A 21,253-nucleotide genomic window follows, 5' to 3' on the forward strand; every position below is an offset into this window, starting at 1 on the left:
CACGGTGATGTCAAATAACCTGACATTGTTCACAGTTCCCTCTTTATCAAGAAGATAGTAGAACTTGTGTCCCTTGATCCTGAGAGGGATGAATGAGGGGGACTCCTGTCTGTGAGCAAAGCAGGCTACCTGGGAGAGAGGAACTGTGATCCTCCGTCCATGCCCTGGTCCCAAAGGTGACTGTGTGCTTATCGTCACCATTTTCCCACCTTGATGTAAAACTACCTGGCTGACAGAGCGCCGGCAAAACAGAACCCCGAGTCCGACAATCCCAGCTCCTATCGCCAGACAGCCTATGGTGAAGCCGTACCTCCAGGTGTTTGAGCCCAGGTTCATCTCAAAGCTCCACAGCCCAGCTAGCCCGGTCGTGGTGGCAGCCCTGCCTTTATTTTTCTCTGAAGAAGCTCCGGTGTCTCTGAGCCCATGGTAAGCGAAATGACCCAGGTACGTCCAGAAAAGAAACTGGCCGCCACAGAAGACCCCGAGGATCCGGAAGAAGCGTGTCCTGTCATGCTCGAACAGGGTGACATCTCTGAGGGGCTGGGCGGAGGAGCTGAGGCTGCGGCGGAGAGCCAAGTGTCTGTGAGCGGATCCGGTCTGAGCAGAGAGGACGAATGACCTGAAGAATAACCGCGTTACACAAGTAGCCCTGCTCACTGTGTGGGACATCCTGGGAACACAAACACTGACTTTCCGCTGGGTGGTTACGAGTCGAAGCGGCGTAGAGAGACACGTCAGTGCCCCACGGAGAACACGTTCTAAACCCATGTTCCCACGTAGAGCGTTAGCATTTGCTCCAACACATCTAAATGCAATGAAACATATATTCAACGATTATGATCGATGTCACAACTCTTATCACGGTCTTCCAAACAAATTACGTGAGTGAAGAGGGCGCCGCCATATTGTCTGACGTAAGGTAGTCTGACGTAAGGCGGTCCTCTACGGAAAGCTGGGCTGACCAAATTCAAGTTCCTCGTGGTTACTTGTCGACTCATTTGAAACCCGTAAGAATAGTATATAATCGCTAGGACCATTGCAGCTATTTTACTAAATTGGTTTCGGAAATTGCAAATTTTAAGGAAAATATATTTTTTTAAATGTTTATACAACTTTAACCTTATAGTTAAAGTTCTACAATTAGGGGTACATTTCAAGTCTGTGGGGTATACTTATCAATTTTCAACTGTGTTACCCATTAAAAAACCCTATAAATCAGCAATGGTTTGCTCCACGGTCACATGACCCAAATCAACTATGGTCACATCCTTTTTGGTCGGAACCTTGAAGAAAGTGTGTCAACTCCTCCTCATCAATATTTCATCGGAAAGATTGTCTGTACATGGGGCACATTAATTGTTCATCAACAGGGTAATCAACATTTTCTGGTGTTCTTACAATAGATGTAATAAAGACCAAACTGTGAAGAAAATGTTCAGAAATTTGAGGTGATGGGGGTCAGGTGGTGGCATATTCAATGTCGGCAGTTAGCACAAGGGCCAAAAGATGGAGGAAATGTCAACTGTGTTACATGTGATTCTTGTGCCATAATTCTTTTAAATTTTGGCTAAACTGTGATAAAAATGATGAGGGACATTTCTAGGGAGCGTTGGCTTACTTAGAAATGTTGAGTGACTCTAAACTTAGTACAGTATGGATTGATGTTGAAAAAACAGTCACAACTTTTGTCCATAACAAGGTTGACAAAGTTATGCTCCATTTTTTTCTAATTCTAAAATATTTAGAAATTCATTAGAGCTTAAGCTTGCCAATTTATGAATTTAGTACATTCCATGAATATACTTTGCAAGTAAATAGAATATGAAACAAAAAAGAAAATATTTTTCACTTTTTTGTAAACCTGAAGTGTTCCCCCAATTATAGAATCACTCTGTTACATTCAAGAAATTAAATCAGGTAAATACATAAATTCAACAAATTGCACTTGTATTGTAGGTAGGGCAGTTCTTGATCTAGTCTTCTTTGCCTCTGTTTCTGTAGACATTATGATTTAGTCTACTCCCTGATGCAAGGAACCCTTGTTGAAAGATTCCACAAATAAATAAAAGTGTTTGGATCAGAATTTATGTTGTTTTTTTGTTTTTGGTTAAAACCTAAGGCTATGTTTGTAAGTTTCCATTGTGCTCTATCATGCAGTTATTGAAGAGTGAGGTGCGTCGTCTGGAGCGAAACCAGGAGAGAGAGAAGAGTGTGGCCAACCTGGAGTACCTGAAGAATGTTTTACTGCAGTTCATCTTTCTGCAGTCTGGCAGCGAGCGGCAAGCCCTTCTGCCTGTCATTCACACAATGCTGCAGCTCAGTCCAGAAGAGAAAAGCAAACTGGCTGCTATTGCACAAGGTATGACCTTTAAACACAAATCATGCTTTTTGCAGGCAATGAATGAAAACAGATTTAAACAAAACATGTGCATGCATTTCTAAACCAGGTTTTTGTTTTTATGTTCTTGGCAGGTCAGGAAGAGGGATCGGGTAATCGTGGCTCAGGGTGGTCCTCCTATCTCCACAGCTGGTCTGGGATCAGATAAACTCCTTAATGATGTACCTGAAAATTGATAACAGTGCTAACACATGCCAAGGTCTTTTTAATGAAAAAGCCAGTACGAAGTTGAAACGCTGAAAGTTTGAAGTTCTGTGAAAATAGAAAGGACAAAGGGGCTGCTGAAAAACTTTTGGGCACAAGAAGGGACAAGAAAAGTGTCATCAAAGAGTGAGGAGGAGGAGGAGGTGAGGGAAAGATAATACTGAAGTCTTTCAGGTAACGACTGATTTGGATTTGCAGTGCAAAAGTTACATTGGTCTCTGAATGAACAGTCAACTGTGACATAATTCTGTCTTCCTTCCTCTGACTCTATGTGGGTATTTATAACATATATAAGACATGAAGGTTACGTGTTGTTGAAGAGGCATTATAAGGCGCCTTAAGCGTTATTTAAACATTGTAGCTGTTATAATTAATCATTTGTCTATTGTGTAGTGATGAAAACAGGTTGTAATGAGGTGCATACATTCTGGGGGAGGAAATGATCACAGGGATAGCATAATGAGAGTACCTGAAGAGCATTTTCAGTTGTGTCGTTTCTGACTTTAAAGACTTATCATTCCATTTCAGTTGTTATCAACAGTATCTTTAGATAAATATGACAACTGAATGTGCTTTGAAAAGATTTCCATGCATCACACCAGGCACAGTGAAGACTGTGTGACCTCTGATTTCATTTAAGCCCATTGTTTTCAGCTTTAAAAGTTGAAAAAGACGGGCTTCAGCAGCTAATCCTCAGGTGTGGCGGTGGCAGAGCACTTTTACACTGTCAGGTTAGCCTGACAAACATGGAGATTGATTGATTGACTAATACCTCATGTTCTGAAATCAGTAGCAGTCATAATTTTCTTGTTATTTCTTTCAACATATCCTGTAGTGATGATCAGTTGGTGTTTTTGTTGTCGGTCTGTTTTGTTACTGCTGTTTGAGTGATTGCTATCTAATAGCTACTTACTGAGAGGTTTGTAATACTGGTTGATTTTTATGGTTTTTCTGCTGCTGTTATATCACTGATCATTTTAAGATTTGTTGCAACCTCTCCTGCACAGCAGTTTGATAAAGTAAGGCCATCACAGCATGCGTACTCTGCTTAAGTATCCGCGGGACTGGTAAAGAAGGAATCATTTCACACTCACATCCTCCTCCCTTTGAAGCACACCAGTAAAACCAGTGCACAAATACCAGATTTGCTTGTCCCAGCATTGAATGAAGACAACTGATTATTTTCTCATTCCACGGGCAGCTTTCAGTTATTCCTTCAGCGTATGTGAATGTATTTTTATCTTAAGCTTTTATATTTATGGTGGGTGAGGTCAACAGAAGCTAAAGAGATTATAACAGCTATCACTCCTCAAATGTATAACAAAGGCTGGGCATTTACACAATATTAATTCCTTCAGAGTTAAGCAGGTAATTCCAGATAAAGGTCTTGGGATATTTTCAGTTGCTAACAAAAATAAAGCTCATATGTATAATGTTAATAACGTTGTCTTCATTTTTCGTTAATCATTTTTGACATGTTGGTTTAATTTGAAACATTGCATCTATAGGTCCGTATAAGCAGAAGTAAAGCAGTCTTTTTACCAGGGGTCTGGAACCTTTACTTTCAAATGAGCCATATTGCCTCAGCTCACCTGGATTAGAGTGATTCTGGAGCCCCAAAATCGACTTAATCTTCACTATAAAGACAAGAGATACTGTAGATACAAGAAAATGTATCTAAAAGAGAAGTTTTGTGAATTTATGCAATCATACATGTGATGTCTTAATTTGTTAACTTTACATTTGCAAAAAAAAAAGCAAAAATTTTGGTATATCCAAAATTTGCCTATTTATATATATATATAATGTATGTTTGTGTATAAATAGAATTAAAATAAAAAAGAAATGCAAACATTTTTTGAAATTTTGAAAATTTGCAAATTTACAAATAAGTGGTATTTCAACAAATTGCAAATTTACAAAAAAAGTGGTATTTCAAAAAATTGCAAATTTACAAAAAAGTGGTATTTCAAAAAATTGCAAAAAAAAAAAAAAAAGAATGATGGCATTTCATAATTTTTCAAAAAATTGCAAAAAATAAAATAAAAATAAAATAAGAGATGGAAATTGAATTAATTTTAAAAAATGTTAAGATTTTGAAATAATTCCAGGGCTGTAAAACTTGACGTTAGCTACAGGTGCATGGAAAGTTGGTGGGCAGATGGGATGCATATTTAGTTCAACAAAATATTAAAGCATGATTTTATTTAGTGTCAATGTCTTTAATCATCAAATCCCTTTGTAAGCAAAAGTCTTTATTTCAATATTTTTTTAAGCTTCAAGGAGCCACTGCAAAGGAGTGAAAGAACCGCATGGGGCTCCAGAGCCACAGGTTGCAGACTTGCTTTTTACAAATATATCAATGAAAGGCATGTACTAAATGTATGTTTCTGTGGAGTTTGAGGAATACTGGATTAAAAGATTAAACACATTTCAAAGAAATGGGGGTTAAAATAATTTAAACAATTAAACAAAAAGTATGTTTCCCTTATAAACACGGACATGTCCTTATCATTTGTCAGTGTGTGGTGTAGATTACAGATTCGCATCTTGTATTGGGAGTTTTCATCCCATTTTTTAAGGAGGGAAAGGAGCGAAGTGGTTTTCCTTTTAAGGCAATTCATGTGGTTTCTTGAATCATGACGTGTTTAGAGGAGGAAATGACAAATAATAACCCTGTCTGCTACTGGAGGGAAAGGTAAATTACCACTCTGGGGACCAGCACCATTGTAAACAGATCCTTGTTATGACTTCGATTTCTCCGCTATAACTTCACTGCTATCATTTTAAACAGCAGGCTTTTAGCAGTACAGTAAGGGAATGGGAGTAACCTGAACATGACAGTCTGATGATGGCTGGGACATTTTCCTCTTCTTGGTGACATGATTCATAACGGACGTTCTCATTTCACCCTCTTGCTGTAATGTATGTGGAGTTTAGGCACCAAATCGGACAAGTTAAACAACCTAAATATCCATACAACTGATGCTTATGTCAGGACTAACATAGGTGAAGGAGATTTAGCCTCAATTAAATCCAGCAAAACAGGTTCTAGATCTGTTTTATCACAAGTCTCACTGATTTTAGGATTGATCAAAACGTTTTTCAGTTAATATACTACTTTACAGCGGTGCAAACTCAAAGACCGAAAGAAAAGCTGCAAAAATGAACAGTTGTAAAATAATCGATTGATTTTCAAAATAAAAGCCCTTTAAAAATGTTTTTTATCTTTGTTTGGTGAGTGGCTTGTAACCTGTTCAGAGAACCAAACCCAGAGTACATATGGACATCCTGTTGTACATGTAAATCTTTACTTTGATCATGCTCTGGCGTGTTACAATCCCGAACATTTTTTTTCAGCTCTTCCCTGAGACCTGATGTTTTTTTTCTACATTATTTTGTGAGGGGAAACAACAATAAAAAGAAAGAATATAAGAGGCATTGAACCAGCTCTGGTTTCTTTTCTCTAACTGAGAAAAGTTTACCTGTGAAATGCCTCAATGTGCCTTGGTAATGATGGATTAAGACAGGGTAAGATGTATGTCAAAATCTAATGTGGTGTGAGAATTAAACAAAAAGCACAGCTTAGGCCTGCTTGTATTGTGCAGTGTATACAAGCAGTGTCAGAAGATATTTGTAACGCTATGATTTAATTTTGTTTTTATTCTTTTTTCTATATTAATAACAATGTCAGACATTAGGACAATAAAAAAACTGAAATTTTGAAAATGGAAATGTTTATAGATGTTGTTTTCCTTTATGGCTACTTTCTTTAAGAAAATAAAATAATAAATAAATAAAGAATCATAATCATAATCATAATAATAATAATAATAATAATAATAATAATAATTATTATTATTTTTATCATTATTATTATTATTATTATTATTATTATTAATATTATTATTATTATTATTATTAAAAAAGCTTAAGTTTAAAAAATGTACTTCTGTAGACAAAAGTGGGCTAAATTGTTTGTTTGCAAACCAGAATGATTTGGTGCAATTCTGTAAGAAAGACAGCCACAGAGCATGTTAATGAGCTTGTTTTCTTTACAAGACATTTTTCTGTCTTCTCTTTGTTTAGACAGTATTTCTATCCACTTAAATAAAGACATTTGGAAGGTTTAATTTTGCTTTGAAGCAATCCCTTTTTTTTTCAACATTCTTTTTTTATTGAATTTTTGGCACAAGGTGAGCAGAAATTTACCATTTGTTACAATGAACATGCATATAATACCCCCCCCCCCCCCCCCCCCCCCGAAAAAAAAAAAAAAAAAAAAAAGGCCAAATCTGCATTAAGGTTTTCATGATAAGAGAGAAAAAAGAAAAATAAATAAATGAATAAATGAAATAAGGTAATTTAAATAATAATAGTAATAATAATAATGAAGCAATCTCTTTTAAACAAATGTGAATGCTCTGCCATTTACGTCTTCATGTAATGGATATGAAATCAATTCATGTGTGTGATTCTTGTATTTTTTTATGTTTACTTTGACATGATTTTCCTTGTTACAAATCTAAATCTTAAGTATTGCTTGGATAAAAGCTTTCCCTTTGAAGAGATTTTATTTTGAAGGCACTGGCGGAAGTGTTAAATCTTGCACTTGGTGGTTTTTCAGACTGAGCAGAGAGGCAAGGCCCACTTTCGCCATTCTGCTGCTCCGTAACGTTACATCCTGGACCGGACAACATCTGGATTTCTGCATCTGAAGTCAGAGAAACTGGTCTGGTCCGGGACTTGGTGGGGCGATGCTCGGTGTCACGGAGATGACGAACGGGTGAGTGGGGCGTTTCAGACTGTTTCCTTCAAATGTACTTTTGCCGGTTGAGTTTGGAAGTTGTCATTTTTCCGCTGGAAGAAAAAAACGCAGGCTGGTATGTTCCATTCTCTCATGGGCTAGGCAACTGAAGTTACTGCAAACTTATAGAAAAAAATGTGCAACGTTATTTTTTCCTTTTATGCACAAATTCGTTGCTTTATGGTTCTTTACAACACGATAGGCAAAGATCATCTACTCTGTATTCAGTTTACTGTATAATGTGCTGCTACATCTCAATCTGGTCTCTGCTCGCTTGCGCCCTCCATTGGGCTGTTTGGAGCTGCTACATTTCCTGCTTTAAAATTCTGTTAAGGAAGAATAATTGTGATGTTGATCATGAAACTTATACAAAATGTTAAGTTGAACTGTGGGTCAGTTACACTAGAAGATGAGCTGCATAAATATTCTGGCTGTTTAACTGATGTCAGCTTCTTTTGTGCTCAATTTATCAGGGATAATGTGTCTGCAGACTTAGTCATTAGAGTTGGTATCAACACAACAAATGCTGGTGCTTTTTGTAATCATTTAAATTTTAAATGGAAAATAATTCATTGAAAAACCACTTTCTGCAATTCTACCGTTTCATTTAGCAGACACTTTTGTCCAAAGCGATGTACAACACAACCAAGAACATTGTGATCAGTTTTTTTTTTTTTAATATAATCAACTGATGTTTTAAATGTGTAATGATTATCTGTTGTTACCATGTTCTGTTGAGTTGATTGGTTCAGTTACAAAAAAAAACAATAATAATGATGATGATGCAAAATGAATTTCAAGTGGCTGACCACTTATCTAATTCAGTGTTTGAAAAGTAGGCCTGGGAATTATGGCATTTTCTTTATATCTTGATATTTTTAGGCCATATTAAGGCGATATGATATAAAACTAAAATCTTATCAAGTGTTTTGTCTTTTTTCAGGTAAAAATTGTGTTAATGTACCTGACATGAGCCACATTCAGCTGATCAGTCCAGAAAAATGTCTTGTTTCATGCTATTTAAAGACAAAAAATGCCAATGAAATAAGAAAAATTGCTCAAAAAAATGTGCTTAAAACTAAAATAATGTCTTAATACAAGTAACTTCCCTCTTGTTCCGTTGGCAGATTTTTTTTTATTGTTACAAGACATTTTTCTGGACTGATCAGCTGAATGTGGCTCATGTTAAGTCTAAAAAGACATATTCTACTGAAAGTGAGACAAAAACACTTGATAAGATTTCAGTTTTTTGCAGTGTATACAAGGTGGACCATAAGTTTCCATACAGGGGGAAACGTATGATGTATTTTATTTGGTATGGCTTTCACAGATCCTCAGATCCCCAGATCTCTCCCCTCTTGATTTCTATCTTTGGGGGCAGTTGAAGGCTATTGTGTATCAGGTGAAGATACGAGACATAAATCACGTCAAGGAATGTATCACCAACGCCATTAGTAGCGAAACGTCAACTGTGCTAATGCAAGTTGATCAGTCGTGGAAAACACGTATTAATATATGTTTTTTACAAAACAGTGGTAATCATTTAGAGCATGTTATTAAAAACAGTTGTCCAACATTAAATGTCTATTTTTCCTGTGTATGGAAACTTATGGCTCATCCTGTATTTCCACATTTTGCCTTAGCCTTGATGCTTTGATGCGTACAATAGGTGATATTTTAAGTTTAAGCCACCCTCCAAATGTCACACAGGCTATTTATTAACCCTTCTAAATTAAGGGGTTAATTTACCTTTACAACCACTTTTAAATTTAATCTTAATATTTCAACTTAAAAAAAACTGTTCACCTTGTCTCACTTGGTGTTGGTGTTGCAACATTAGATCAATATTAAAGTAGTTTAAGCAACAAACTTGACGCACCTTATGTTTAGTTCAAACACAACAAAACAGATAAGCTGTTTTCAATCAAATAGTTAACTGTGTAGAATATCACAATATATCACAATATTGTGATATTGTGACATTATTGTATCATGACCCTAGTATCATGATGCGTATCATGTCATATCACTAGATTCTTGCCAATACTCACCCCTTGTCAAAACACTTAAGCATTCAAACTTTTCTGAATGGCTATCCTGCTATTTAAAAAAAAGAAATTAACATAGTAGTTTTATTTTGACCTTAGGTCATAGCATTTTGTGTTGAGTTACCATTTTTAATGGAGCAGCAAAAAAAATATTTTGTATTTTTTGTGAAGCTTTCCTCAGTCACCTAATATAATTCTTTTCTACACTCCTGAAATTCATCATTCACATTCTCAAGTGTCCTTGGTTGTGCTGCTGTGGTGGTTGACGGATCTCACAAACTGCTTAGATTACATTTTAACAAGTAAAAAAAAACAGTGATAAAGAAATGCAGCTAAAGAAATAAGGATGAGGATGTTGTCTGTTTTCAGCAGCTCAGCCTCCTCCCTGCACAGGAATGTCCACACAAACTCACTGGACAGTAGTTATTGCTTTCTGAACCACTTCCTGAACCATGCAGTCCTCGGGGACTGCCTTCAGAGCAGCATATTTTTCCAGCAGTGTGAATGCTGCTGTGTGTACTCCCCAATAACTGATGGCCTGGGATGAATCTGGCTTTTATAAAGCACTCTGGACGCTGAAAGCTGCAGTGAGAGGGCGAGTCTTTTAAAGGCCTGAGGATTGCTGCATTCCCAGAGCATTACTTTAGATCTGATCCCGCTCCATGTTGATACAACTGGAGCTTAAAGGAGCGACCCAGACTCCAGTGTGGACTTGTCCTTGTTTGGAAGAGTGCTGAACTTGTATGATATAGGATTTGAAGTGTGTGTAACTTGTTGCATGTGGTGAACAGGAATGTTAGCCTTGATAATAAGTGACACAGAATGACTTGTTGAGTTTTTCACATGATGTGCTTAGCAGTTCATATAAGTCAGTTCATTAATGAAGAACTAAGGAGTCCTCTGATCTCATGTCCTTGAAGCTCAATAAAGGCTGATGGTTTTCAAAGGAAGCATTTGTTGTTTTCTGAGGTGGACAAGAATTACACATAGTGCGTACAAAATCAAAGGGCTAAACAAGTGTTGCCATGGTTACTTGAAGCAGTTCCTGCATGGTGTGCAAAGAGATTATACAACAGAAATGTCAGAAACAACTGCAGAAGCTTTGTGTTGTTTACCAGATGTTGCCTCATGTAAAAGACACCACAGAATGCTGTGCTCTGAGTTTTCTAACCGATATACTCTGCTCTTAACAGTTTCATGCAGAGTTCGACATAATATCATTTTCTTTTTGTTTCAATATACTATTAATCTTGCTGTGACGGGGAGCTGTTCATGTTGTAATATGATAACTTAATTGCCCCTCCACCTTGTCCATGAATATGAAGCTACTCCCCGGTAATTCTTCTGATGAGCCCCATACATTTTAAAATCTATCTCAGTGTAAGTGTACTAATTATATTATCACCCACAATTATATACAATTATATAATCAACCCACAGGTGGGTTGCCAGAAATTTTTTATGGGTAGCCAAAAACGTAGCTTTACAAGTTTTCCTGGTCAGCAACATTACACTGAGTTTATAAGTGAATAAATATGTAATTGGTCCCTGGATCTGGATATCTCTTGGTGTATATATATAGAAATAGGTGAAAATTGCATATCATGTGATGTTAACGTACTGTTTTGTTATATGTTTTTGACTGAAGTAGGCCATCTAGTGTCTCGAAGTGGTTATAGCAATATTTTAAGTTGTTTGGAACCTTGCACAAGTCTGCACGTAACTCTTCCTTGCCTGTGAGTATTTTGACATTTGGAGTTTTCAGTTACAAAGACTATCTGTGATATGTTTCTGTGTTGAAAGTTGAAATTCTATTCTGAAGCCAAAGTTATACAGATGTATGCTAAGCGCTAGCATATCAGTGCAATTTCCCATATATGTTTGTATCAAGCTAGCGCTATTTTGTTGGTATCATGTTCGGTAAATAAGGAGATTTATACCATGTTGAATGTATTGAATAGAAATCTCTTGTGAAAGAGGAATGTACATTTCTTTGTGAGTTCAGTCCTTTAGTAAAATTTCAAGCTGAACATCCTAAATCAGAAATGGCAGCTAACTGCGAGGCTAAGATGGCCATGGCGGACGTAACGTCCTGCAGCTCTGGCATAGTGTAAAGAAGATTCTTAACAGGAACCGGTTTTGATGCCCATCCCTATGTTTTACTGCACTCGGAGGAAAACACTGTCACTGTGTCACAATAACACATATGAAAGAGCTGACCCACTGATTACTTTGATTGCTAGTTTCCAATAGAAAGATTTGAAGTCTTTTGAAGGATTCAAAACCCCTTTGAGTTCGAACCTGAGATCCTGTTGCCTTCTTACTGGATGAGCATCACATCTGAATATCTCGTCCCGAGTCTTGTATTTTGCTTCTCATCCCTTTCACAACCACATAGAATAGAATAGAATAGAATAGAATAGAATAGAATAGAATAAAATAGAACAGAAAAAACTTTTTCTTGTTTGTCATGAGCATAGACTGTAAAAAAAAATGGACGTCCACTTGCTCTAAGTGAGGTCTCCACAAAAACTGCTCCCCCTGGTGGCTGGCTGCAGTATAGGTTTAAAAATACGGCTTTCCAGCTATTCCAGATGGACTGTGGTCAAACTTTAAAAAATTATTTCATCTTGTAGAAATGTTCCTCAGGTCCTATTGTTGTGGTGATTTGAAGATATCATTTGGCTGTCTTGTATCCAAGTCCTCTATTTTCTAAAAAGTTTCCTTTTTATTAGTTATACGAGGTTAAAAACGAGGCTTTACGTAACATTTAACAATGATTGACAGATGCCGTTCTCGTGTATTTTTTTCGGGGATCGTAAAATATGTCGGGAGGTGGAATCAGGAAGTGATTAGACTCTCGAAAGAAAAAAAATACATATTATTTTTGTCACTCAGCTCCACTCAGATTCTCCCAGAATCCCTCATTGTCTCTACTGCACAGAATCTGGCTCCAAACTGCTACAATGGTGGCGCTTGAGACGGCGTTATTTTGGCTTCAAAACCGCACAATGATAAATGGTGGAACAACACTGTCCACTTTATATACAGTCTATGGTCATGAGTGATAGAAATTTGACTTTGACAGACTAATTAAAACAAATTCTCATATATGAGTATACAAGTAAAAATGAGGACAAAATACAGAAGCAGACCGGACGCTGCACTTGATACGTGCCTTGCTCTCTCATCCTGTACACATGTCTGGGATACAATTCTAATGCAAGCAGGCTAACCTGTCTAACAAGGCTGTAATACATTAGTCAAATGTGTCTCTTAGGCCTGTTAGCTGTTACCAAAGATGTGAGATGAAGCAGAAACATGATTAAAAAACCTTTTTATTTCTTTGCACAGTTATCCTGTAAATTGATTTGGGTTGCTGTGGCTTGTTCCAAAAAAGTTTGGGAAACACTGATCTAGAGTTCTTCAGAACAGCATAATCTCACCATGGCTAAACCCAAGCATGAAGTAGAATTTAATCAAATCTTGTAAGTGAGCCATGTTCCTCTATTTAGCTATCCGTTCATGTTTCCCCATTCAAACTTAAATTACTTATGCGTTTCTCCATCCATCCATCCATTTTCTATACCGCTTATCCTGTTTTATGGTCCCGGGTGGCTGGAGCCTATCCCAGCAATCATTGGGCGAGAGGCAGGGTACACCCTGGACTGGTCGCCAGTCAGTCGCAGGGCTGACACATAGACAGACAACCATGCACGCACACACTCACACCTAGGAACAATGTGGTGTGACCAATTAACCTGGTAAGCATGTTTTTGGACTGTGGGAGGAAGCCGGAGTACCCGGAGAGAACCCACGCATGCACGGGGAGAACATGTAAACTCCACACAGAAAGACCCACCGGCCGAGGTGGGGAATTGAACCGGTGACCTTCTTGCTGTGAGGCTGCAGCGCTAACCGTTGCACCACCGTGCAGCCCTATACATTTCTCATCTGTCTTAAAAAAGATAAAAACCATCCAGAATCTTGAAGTTCTTTGTGGCTGACACTTTCTAAGTGAGTTCCCGATACTTCATCGTTATATACAGGTACATTTACATATCTGTTAGAAATATGTATTTAAAGACACCAGTATTTTAAAGGTCAAACCTAACATCAGGAGCACACTGTCAGTGGCAGTCAGTGTGTGGTCAGTGTGTGGTCAGTGGGTTTGGTTCCCCCTTAAGAAGCTGGAGAGACAAACACAACATTGCAGGTCAGTGAGAACTGCTTGATTATCCATCTGGCCCATTGACTGCAGGCTTCCTGCACCTCCTCACACCTCTGTAGATCTTCCTTTTCTCCTCAACAGCAACTTTGATCATCCCCCCTTGTCCTGTCCTCACACCCCACCTCCATCCTGGTGCTCCCTGGGAGCTTAAAACCCAAACCTAATGCTCTGTTTTTAATGCTGTTTGACATCCACACACATTCTGTCACTTAAGCACAAGTGGTCACATTCTTGCTCACACAAAGACACAGAAAACAGGAAGTGATGTGGCCATGCAGGCTGAGATAGCTGTAGCAGTGTTTGCAGTGACAGCAAAGGGACTTAAGTAACAGACGAAACACTCTGGCTGCAGTTTGACAGGACAGATCGGTAAGACCAAATTAAAACACTCTACAAAGCATTTAAAAGTGTGGTAGTGTTGTTGTTGTGACTTATTAATCTTTGCAGTGTAGCTACAGGTTTAACCATGTGTGTGTGTTTGTGGATGACATTTTCACTCCTTTATGCTCTCGACTGATTCCACTCTGAACTGAAGAAATGAAATGACCCATAGAAGAGAAATCAAGAATTTAATTAGAGAAGCTATTTCAGTTTTAAAGGAGATTATAAAAACTCAGAAAACTGGATGATATTCAGTTTGTTGTCTAAATCTTTAAGGGGAAAATATGTTAATGGTTTTATTCTGTGGCCTGTGAAGGAAATGTATGACAGAAGAGAAGTTAGTATTTAAATAACTGTACTACCAAAGTCGTCCACACGGTGGCAGCACACTTGCATGGAAAGTCTTCTCTGGAGTGTCAGGGATTGTCACTGCAATTGGCCTCACAGAAAAATGGGAGTATGTGTGTGTGTGTGTGTGTGTGTGTGCTTGTTTATCATTTCTTTATTGTCATGTTTTTGCCGTATTTGGTCAGCTGGCTTGGGACAGGAAATGTGGAAAGCAGAGAGAGTGATGACGAGCAGCGAAGGGCTGAACCAGCCGTCGTTGCTATGGAACCATAGGTTTTCGACACAGGCCGAGCTTTAACTGCTGAGCTTAAGTGGAGCCCCATAACCAGACAGCTTTGTTCATATTTTATATTCTCATAAAACTTTGGCTGCATTCAAGTTCATTTGAAATCAGAGAGATTGTGGAGCCATAATTCCTCACACGTTGCCTCTGCTTACACTGTGTAATCCAGAGCAGATGACATAACTGTATTGTCACTTTTACACTCCCATAAAGATTAGAGCTGTACGCATGTAACCTTTTTTTTGTGCATTAGAAGTGAAATCAAAATTCTAAATGAATGAAACTGTTGAGAAGTTTGACTCTGATGTGAATAAAACTATGACTCATCATGAACACCACGGCGTACTCAGACTTGTCATCTTGTGCTGCTGCTGCAGCTGCTTCAGGATGTCGAGCTGATTTCAAAGATCAGCATTCACGCTTTATGCTTTGACTTTGTGTGTGTGCGCGAGTGTTTCAGACCGATGTGGAATGCTGAACAGGTTAAGGCAAGCTGCTGAAGGTGAGTCTGCATAGTGTGAACTATTCACAGGGCACGTTAGTGTCTGTACACAAGGAGGGACATGGTTTCTGTCAACCGTGAGTTCACGCACAGCCGGTCCAAACCATCTGATACAAAGAAAAAAACAGTCAGGCTGATCTGGCTGTTTCAGGAACAGACCGTAAATCAAAGTGTGTGTGTGCTTTACACACTTTGAGCTCTGTTTACATCTGTTTCCTCTTGTTTACTCTGCTTGTTTGCTGACCGAGCCTTCCCCTGCCTCCATGACATCACAGCTCCTCGTTTCTAATGAGCCACGTCTGAGGGCGAGTTCTGCTCCATCTGAAAATGTGCATCTGCTGTGCTTTCCCTCTGTTTGGGAGGATCTCTTGTTCCCACATAATGTGAAGATGAATTATTCATGGTCTGACATTTCCCCTTTTTCAATAGTTTGTTGTTCCTGCTGAGGAGTATTCTCATAGTTTACAAAATGGCCTAAGGGAATAAGCAGTCAGTGTTTGAAACTGGAATGTAATACTCCATAACTGGTGTGCTGTTCAGTAAAGTGCAGTTTTTGCAGTTATTCTGTATGTTCCCATCGCTTGAAGTGCACCACCTTACAGGAGGGAAAACTGTCTCATCACAAACATAGTGTGTTCATATAACGTATGTTGTTTTCAAGTCCAGAACAATGTAATTAGGAGATATTGAAAGCCAAAATAAAGACACTAGGGATGGGTACTGAATCAGGTACTTTTATAGGTACCTATCGAATTCTGTCAAAAGTACCGGGTACCGGTTCATGTAAAATCAAAAGGTACCATGTTTAGGTACCTAAATGCATCCTTGTGACTGTGAGGGAGTGGAAGGGTAGCCAATTTTCCATGCTGGACATGAACACAGCATTGCAAGGTTATTTAATGAAGAATAAATATGTGCAGTCAAAAAAAACACATGTATTTTATTACTAAACAAATTGTTATTTTTTACCACAGAAACACAAAAAAGTACCAAAAAATGGTACCGCTGAGTACCAGTACAGATTGCCAGGTACCGGGCATCGGTACAGCATCGTTTCAAATGTGAAAGGTACCCATCCTTAAAAGACACTGGTTCTGGGTTATAAGTGGAAAATTTTCTAATGTAATAAGTAAAATTAATATGTAAAAAAAAAATTGTAAAATATTTTAATTGAATTTTCTGTTTTTGTGGTGGGTACAGAAAGAGAAAAATACAATGTCGATACACTACAGTGGCTCATTCAATCGCTATTCAAAATCAAAATATATTTGTTGAAATAATGATAATTAATGAATAAGTAAAAATGACTAAATAAAATAAACAAAATCAACAACTCAGTAGGTAATTGGTTTTCAAGTTTTGTTTTTTGTTTTCTCTCTCTCTCTTTTTTTTTAAGAATATTGTCTTAAACTAAATATTAAGAGTAAAATGATTCTTTTACCTTCGACACATTTATTTTTACTCATTCCAACACTTCGAGTGTCACCATTGACTTGTAAAATCTTAGAATTATGGATGGGTACTGACTAATGTACTTTTTACAGATACCAAAGTCTGTCTGTAGTACGGAATACTGATTCATGTAAAATCAAACGGTTCCATGTTTTGGTACCTAAACACATCCTTGTGACTGTGAGGGAGTGGAAGATAAAGTGATATTCCATGCTGGACATGAACACAGTCATTGTAAGTTTATATATTGAGAAATAAATATGCTAAAATGAAAATAAAAGAGATTTCATTATTGAACAATTAATATTATTACCGCATAAACACACACAAAAGTACAGAAAAATGGTACTATTGGGTACCAATACGGAATGCCAGGCACAGGGCATTGGTACTATATCATGTGTGTACATGTTAAAGATACCCATTAAAGATAGACCGATACAGATTTTTTCAGGCCGAAACCGATACCTATTATTTGTAGTCAAGGAGGCCGATATTTGAAGCCGATATTAATTTGCAGTCAAAATTGTGAACAATACAAACTCCATCACTTAACTTCATCCAAATACCTTTAAGCATGAGTTAATTAAACAGCTCCCAGGCGTAGCAGCATATTTTAAGTTAAATGAAAACTTAAAAAAATAGATAGCTTAAGTTTTCTACAATAAATAAAGTTTTCTGAAATTTTAATGTAACTGCAATTACCGAAAATTTGGGACAGTGCTGGAGACTGAGTAGTGACTGCAGACTGCGGAGTGGCTGCATCAGAGCAGCAACAACACAGTTTGAAATTAGTTTCTTAACAGCTGTCAGATTAAAAAAAGGCAGATGCTGATATGCGTCAAAAGGCCAAATATTGTCCCTGATAATCAGTCTATCCCTAATACCCATCCCTGGAAATAACAAAATCATACCCCCCCAGTTTTGACTTTTTGCAGGGTTTGAGTGGCAGTGACCTCACATGGGGAATTGGTGTACTCGAACAGTTTGCCTGTCAGTGTTTGTTCCTTTCACTCTGTTTGAACTCTCTCTCGTCTCTCTCAGGCGTTCTTCTCAAACAGAGGAGTGAGCCAGAGAGGAGGAGGAGGTGAAAGAGGCGGCAGGGGGTAAAGGCCAGAAAGGGGAACGGCTCTCTCATCCTCCTGTTTACCTGTGACAGGAGAGGGAGGTGGAGCAGGAGAGAGCTGATAGGTGTGCAGTCTGTGAAAGCACACATCTGTGGCTGGAGCTGCGTTTGAAACAGCCCACAGCAGTGCAAGACGCTTCAAGGCGTTTTATTATATGCTCAAGAATTTCCAGTCTCTTTTCTGGAAGTGATTCTGGACTGACACGGGGTAGAAGGGAAGGAAGCAAGGAAGGAAGGAAGGAAGCCAGGGAGAGAGCGGGAGAGGCAGAGGGGAGATGAATTCTTTGAGGCTGAAAGAGTTGAAAAACTCAGACCTGTACAGGCGGAGACAAGAGAGACCAGACAGCTATGGAAGTCAGGCTGGGGACAACTTCAGGTGAGTCTGCCTTCTTGGAGCTCTTCACTGCTCAGACGATGATGATGGTACTGGGATCTAGAATATTTATTATTGCTTTCATCAAATTATATCATACAGCATGTCGGAGTATTCTGCCCACAGTCCCATGGAATGTATTCATTTGGAATTTTTGCAGCGTTTTTTTTTTTTTTTTTTTTTTTTTCACTGGAGTTCATTTTTTCTTCTTGGTGAAGAAATAGTTTATGTGAAAACTTAAAAGGAAAATGAAGTAAATGAAAAAGTTTAGGATAAATGCACAGGGATGATCCACTCTGCTATGACTTTTTGTGAAGGTGTTAAACCAGCTAAGGTGTCAGTCTTTCCCACATAAGTGAAATCTTCTACAGTCATAAGATGCCTCAGATACCTCTTCCTCTTGTGTTTTGAAAGTTGGTGTTTTTATGAATTTAAGGTTGATCTTGTTATAACTGGCTTATGATCAGCTACGAGCCGATTGCCTCGATCTTGAATCATCCAGTGACTCAGAGCACGCTCCTCGTGTTGCTTCAGAACCAGTCATTACCAAAGAACCTTTGACGGAACGTGCTGTTCTGTGTGTCTTGTATTGACAAGTATGGATAGGGTGAGATGTGGTGGGGTGTTTGATCAGCAAACACCGCAGCTGATGGAGGAATTCCTCTGAGATGAGACTCCAGTGTTGACAGGCTGTGCAGAGGTTAGCACCCTGCATTTATAAAACCATCTTATCAGTTTTGGATCATCTCTTTAGTTTGTACTCTTCTCCATCGACTTCCATTCCATCACTGTGTTAATTCTCTTCTTTTTCGTGTGTGTGTGAGTGTGTGTGTGTGTGTATTCCTGAAGTGATTAGAGGAATGTTATGTGAAGAATGTGGACTGAAAGAGTGCTCTGTTGTTGGAGATGCACCAAGTCAAACACTTGCAGTCCTCCTCCTTTGTCATGAAGCTCAGTTTGGTGTTGGTTAGGAACATGAACAGTGTTCTCACACCTTGCTCACTACTAAGCACTTTGTATCATTTGATAAAACTAAAACCTCAGGACAGGAGAGCATATCTGGCTGGGCGGGGAAATAGGCGGCCTGTTTACACCAGGTGTTAACATGCATCAACTGTCACACTTCAGAAGCTAACTATGGCTGTTCACATCTGGCGTTGATGCAGCCTCTACACAGTCCTCCAGTATGGTGGCCAGTGGGTATCAGACGGTTTGCAAAAGCCACAACATGAATGCAAGAGCAAAAACACTCATGCAAAAGCCACAACACAACAGAAGTACTGCCACAACGGAGGTTAAAAGAGGTTTGTTATCCCCACAAACACAGACAAGTTGTGAAAGCAAGTAAATGATTTTCTTTTTCAACTTTATCTATGATGAACAAAGCTTCATGGGGGCCCACCTTGCGATACCTTTCATAGTACTTATTTTTATATACTGGAAAAATACGCCATCTTATATTTGGCTGTAAAAGGTAAAAAAAAAAAGAGAAAAGGTCAAGGTAAAAAAAAGAAAACAATTGTTTCCTTACTTTCAAAACTTTCTGTGACTGTTAGGATAACCTTCCTTTTAACTTCTGTTGTGGCTGTACTTCCATTGTGTTGTGACTTTTGCATTGTTGTTGTTGCTTTTGCAAATTGGCTGACACCTACTGGCCACCGTACTCCAGTGACTGCTCCTAAGCTGATGTCACTTTTTGCCCGAGGTTCAAATAAGAATCTGGCTTTCGTCACATTCATTAGTCAGCATCAGATTGAATTTATAATCCATGAACTAAACTGACTGCAGAGGGAGAAGGTTTACTAATATGAATAAAACAGTCGTTTGATTTTTGAATTTTGTAAATGCAAACTCTCCTTTCTTTGTGGAACATTTTTCCTTCCTGTGCTGAATTATCATAAACTGTAATAAATAAGTAATCCTTTAACCATGACCCTCAACTGAATGGGATTGTCTCTTCAGTGATAACTTTATCAGTTGAGATTTTCACATCCTTTGTCATGATGTCTACACATGCTGAAAAATTGAAAACAACATGAGAAATGAACGGCCCAGGGATTTAAAGCGACAAAGCACAGAGACATTAAATCAGGGAGCACTGAACATAAAACAGGTGGATCTGTATTCAGGCCTGCATTGAGCTGCCCATCTGTGATTACTTGGTACACATCTTAACACTAGGTGTAAACAGGGTCTGTGTCGACTAAGCAAAACACGAAGTTCCTATCTGAGAACTGGCTCCGTCTCAATGGTAGCATCGTCATCACCCAGTAAAATGTCAGTTTCATCCCAGTCGCTGCAGGCTGCATGCCAAAGTGGGCAAGGTCAGGAAACTGAACCCTAGACTGCCCCTGGTGGTACAGTCAGCCGTGTGTGAAGGTGTGAAGATAGGATTATTTGATAGTTCCTTTAAATAACACTGGCTGCCATCAGTGCAGTGTGGTGTGAATGTGAGAAGCAGCGTGAAAACAGTCTCAGCAGTCAAAAGGAAGTGCTATGCTAGTCACATTTTCTTTCTAATTTTTTTTTTTTTTTTAAAGAGATGTTTTGCTACCATGGAGCAGCTTCATAACTGTAACCACCTGAATAGTTTGTACAAAACTGCAGCGACAGGATATTGAAGCCATGAAAGCTAATGGAAAATTCTTTCCAAGAGTCTCTCACTGGTTCGTGCAGAGGTTGGATTATGTCACTCATGTGCAAGTTATGAGTAAGTCTCAAGTCAGAACCTTCAAGTCTCAAGTAAGTCCCAAGTCACTGGTGAGAATCAAGAAAGTCACAAGTCAAGTCATGAAAATCTGATGATCGATCCTAGTTTCCATGTTTAAGTCAGTTTTATTTCATTAGTAATGATAATTCAAACCATTGCAACCTGCGAACAGTTCCCCCTTTAGGAGGAATACGCTATTTCTTCATGGCCTGTTAATGCATCTGTCTATGTGTATCTATGCAAACATTAAACTAAACGTTAAAGCAAACGTCACCTCTCTTTAAGTTTTTACTGTTTGTCAAACCAATAAGTTAGCTAAAGACACTTTCACTGCACATTTTATTGAGAAGACATTAACATCAGGTAGCTTGTTTAGGCATTGTTATTGGT

At 38.4% G+C, this 21,253-nt stretch overlaps 3 protein-coding genes across 4 annotated transcripts in view; 2 read left to right on the forward strand and 1 right to left on the reverse strand.

Moving 5' to 3' along the window:
- The window catches only part of tmem223 (transmembrane protein 223), a 1,045-nt gene extending 117 nt beyond the window's left edge, over window positions 1-928 (reverse strand). Inside the window, exon 1 of the mRNA XM_074694451.1 lies at window positions 1-928. This exon is cut by the window's left edge and continues 117 nt beyond it. Within this exon, the coding sequence (XP_074550552.1) occupies window positions 1-768 (768 nt within the window). The 5' untranslated portion in view covers window positions 769-928.
- Window positions 1-4,040, forward strand: part of gcc2 (GRIP and coiled-coil domain containing 2) — a 30,286-nt gene extending 26,246 nt beyond the window's left edge. Inside the window, exons 23-24 of the mRNA XM_074694450.1 lie at window positions 2,158-2,359; window positions 2,473-4,040. Of these exons, the coding sequence (XP_074550551.1) occupies window positions 2,158-2,359; window positions 2,473-2,546 (276 nt within the window). The 3' untranslated portion in view covers window positions 2,547-4,040. The remainder of the gene's footprint in view (window positions 1-2,157; window positions 2,360-2,472) is intronic.
- A 1,247-nt stretch (window positions 4,041-5,287) lies between these two features.
- LOC141808747 (LIM and senescent cell antigen-like-containing domain protein 1) overlaps window positions 5,288-21,253 on the forward strand; it is a 47,648-nt gene continuing 31,682 nt past the window's right edge. The window contains exons 1-2 of one of the 2 annotated variants that reach the window (XM_074695445.1): window positions 5,288-5,300; window positions 7,230-7,388. In XM_074695445.1, the coding sequence (XP_074551546.1) occupies window positions 7,360-7,388 (29 nt within the window). In that variant the 5' untranslated portion in view covers window positions 5,288-5,300; window positions 7,230-7,359. Of the gene's footprint in view, window positions 5,301-7,229; window positions 7,389-17,799; window positions 18,157-21,253 lie in introns of those variants that run through there. The other variant, XM_074695444.1, reaches the window with a different exon arrangement.

This window comes from Halichoeres trimaculatus, unplaced genomic scaffold (assembly GCF_033239565.1).
Source record: "Halichoeres trimaculatus isolate MK-OKI-2021-1 unplaced genomic scaffold, fHalTri1.1 fHalTri1_scaffold_19, whole genome shotgun sequence".
NCBI classification, from domain to species: domain Eukaryota; kingdom Metazoa; phylum Chordata; class Actinopteri; order Labriformes; family Labridae; genus Halichoeres; species Halichoeres trimaculatus.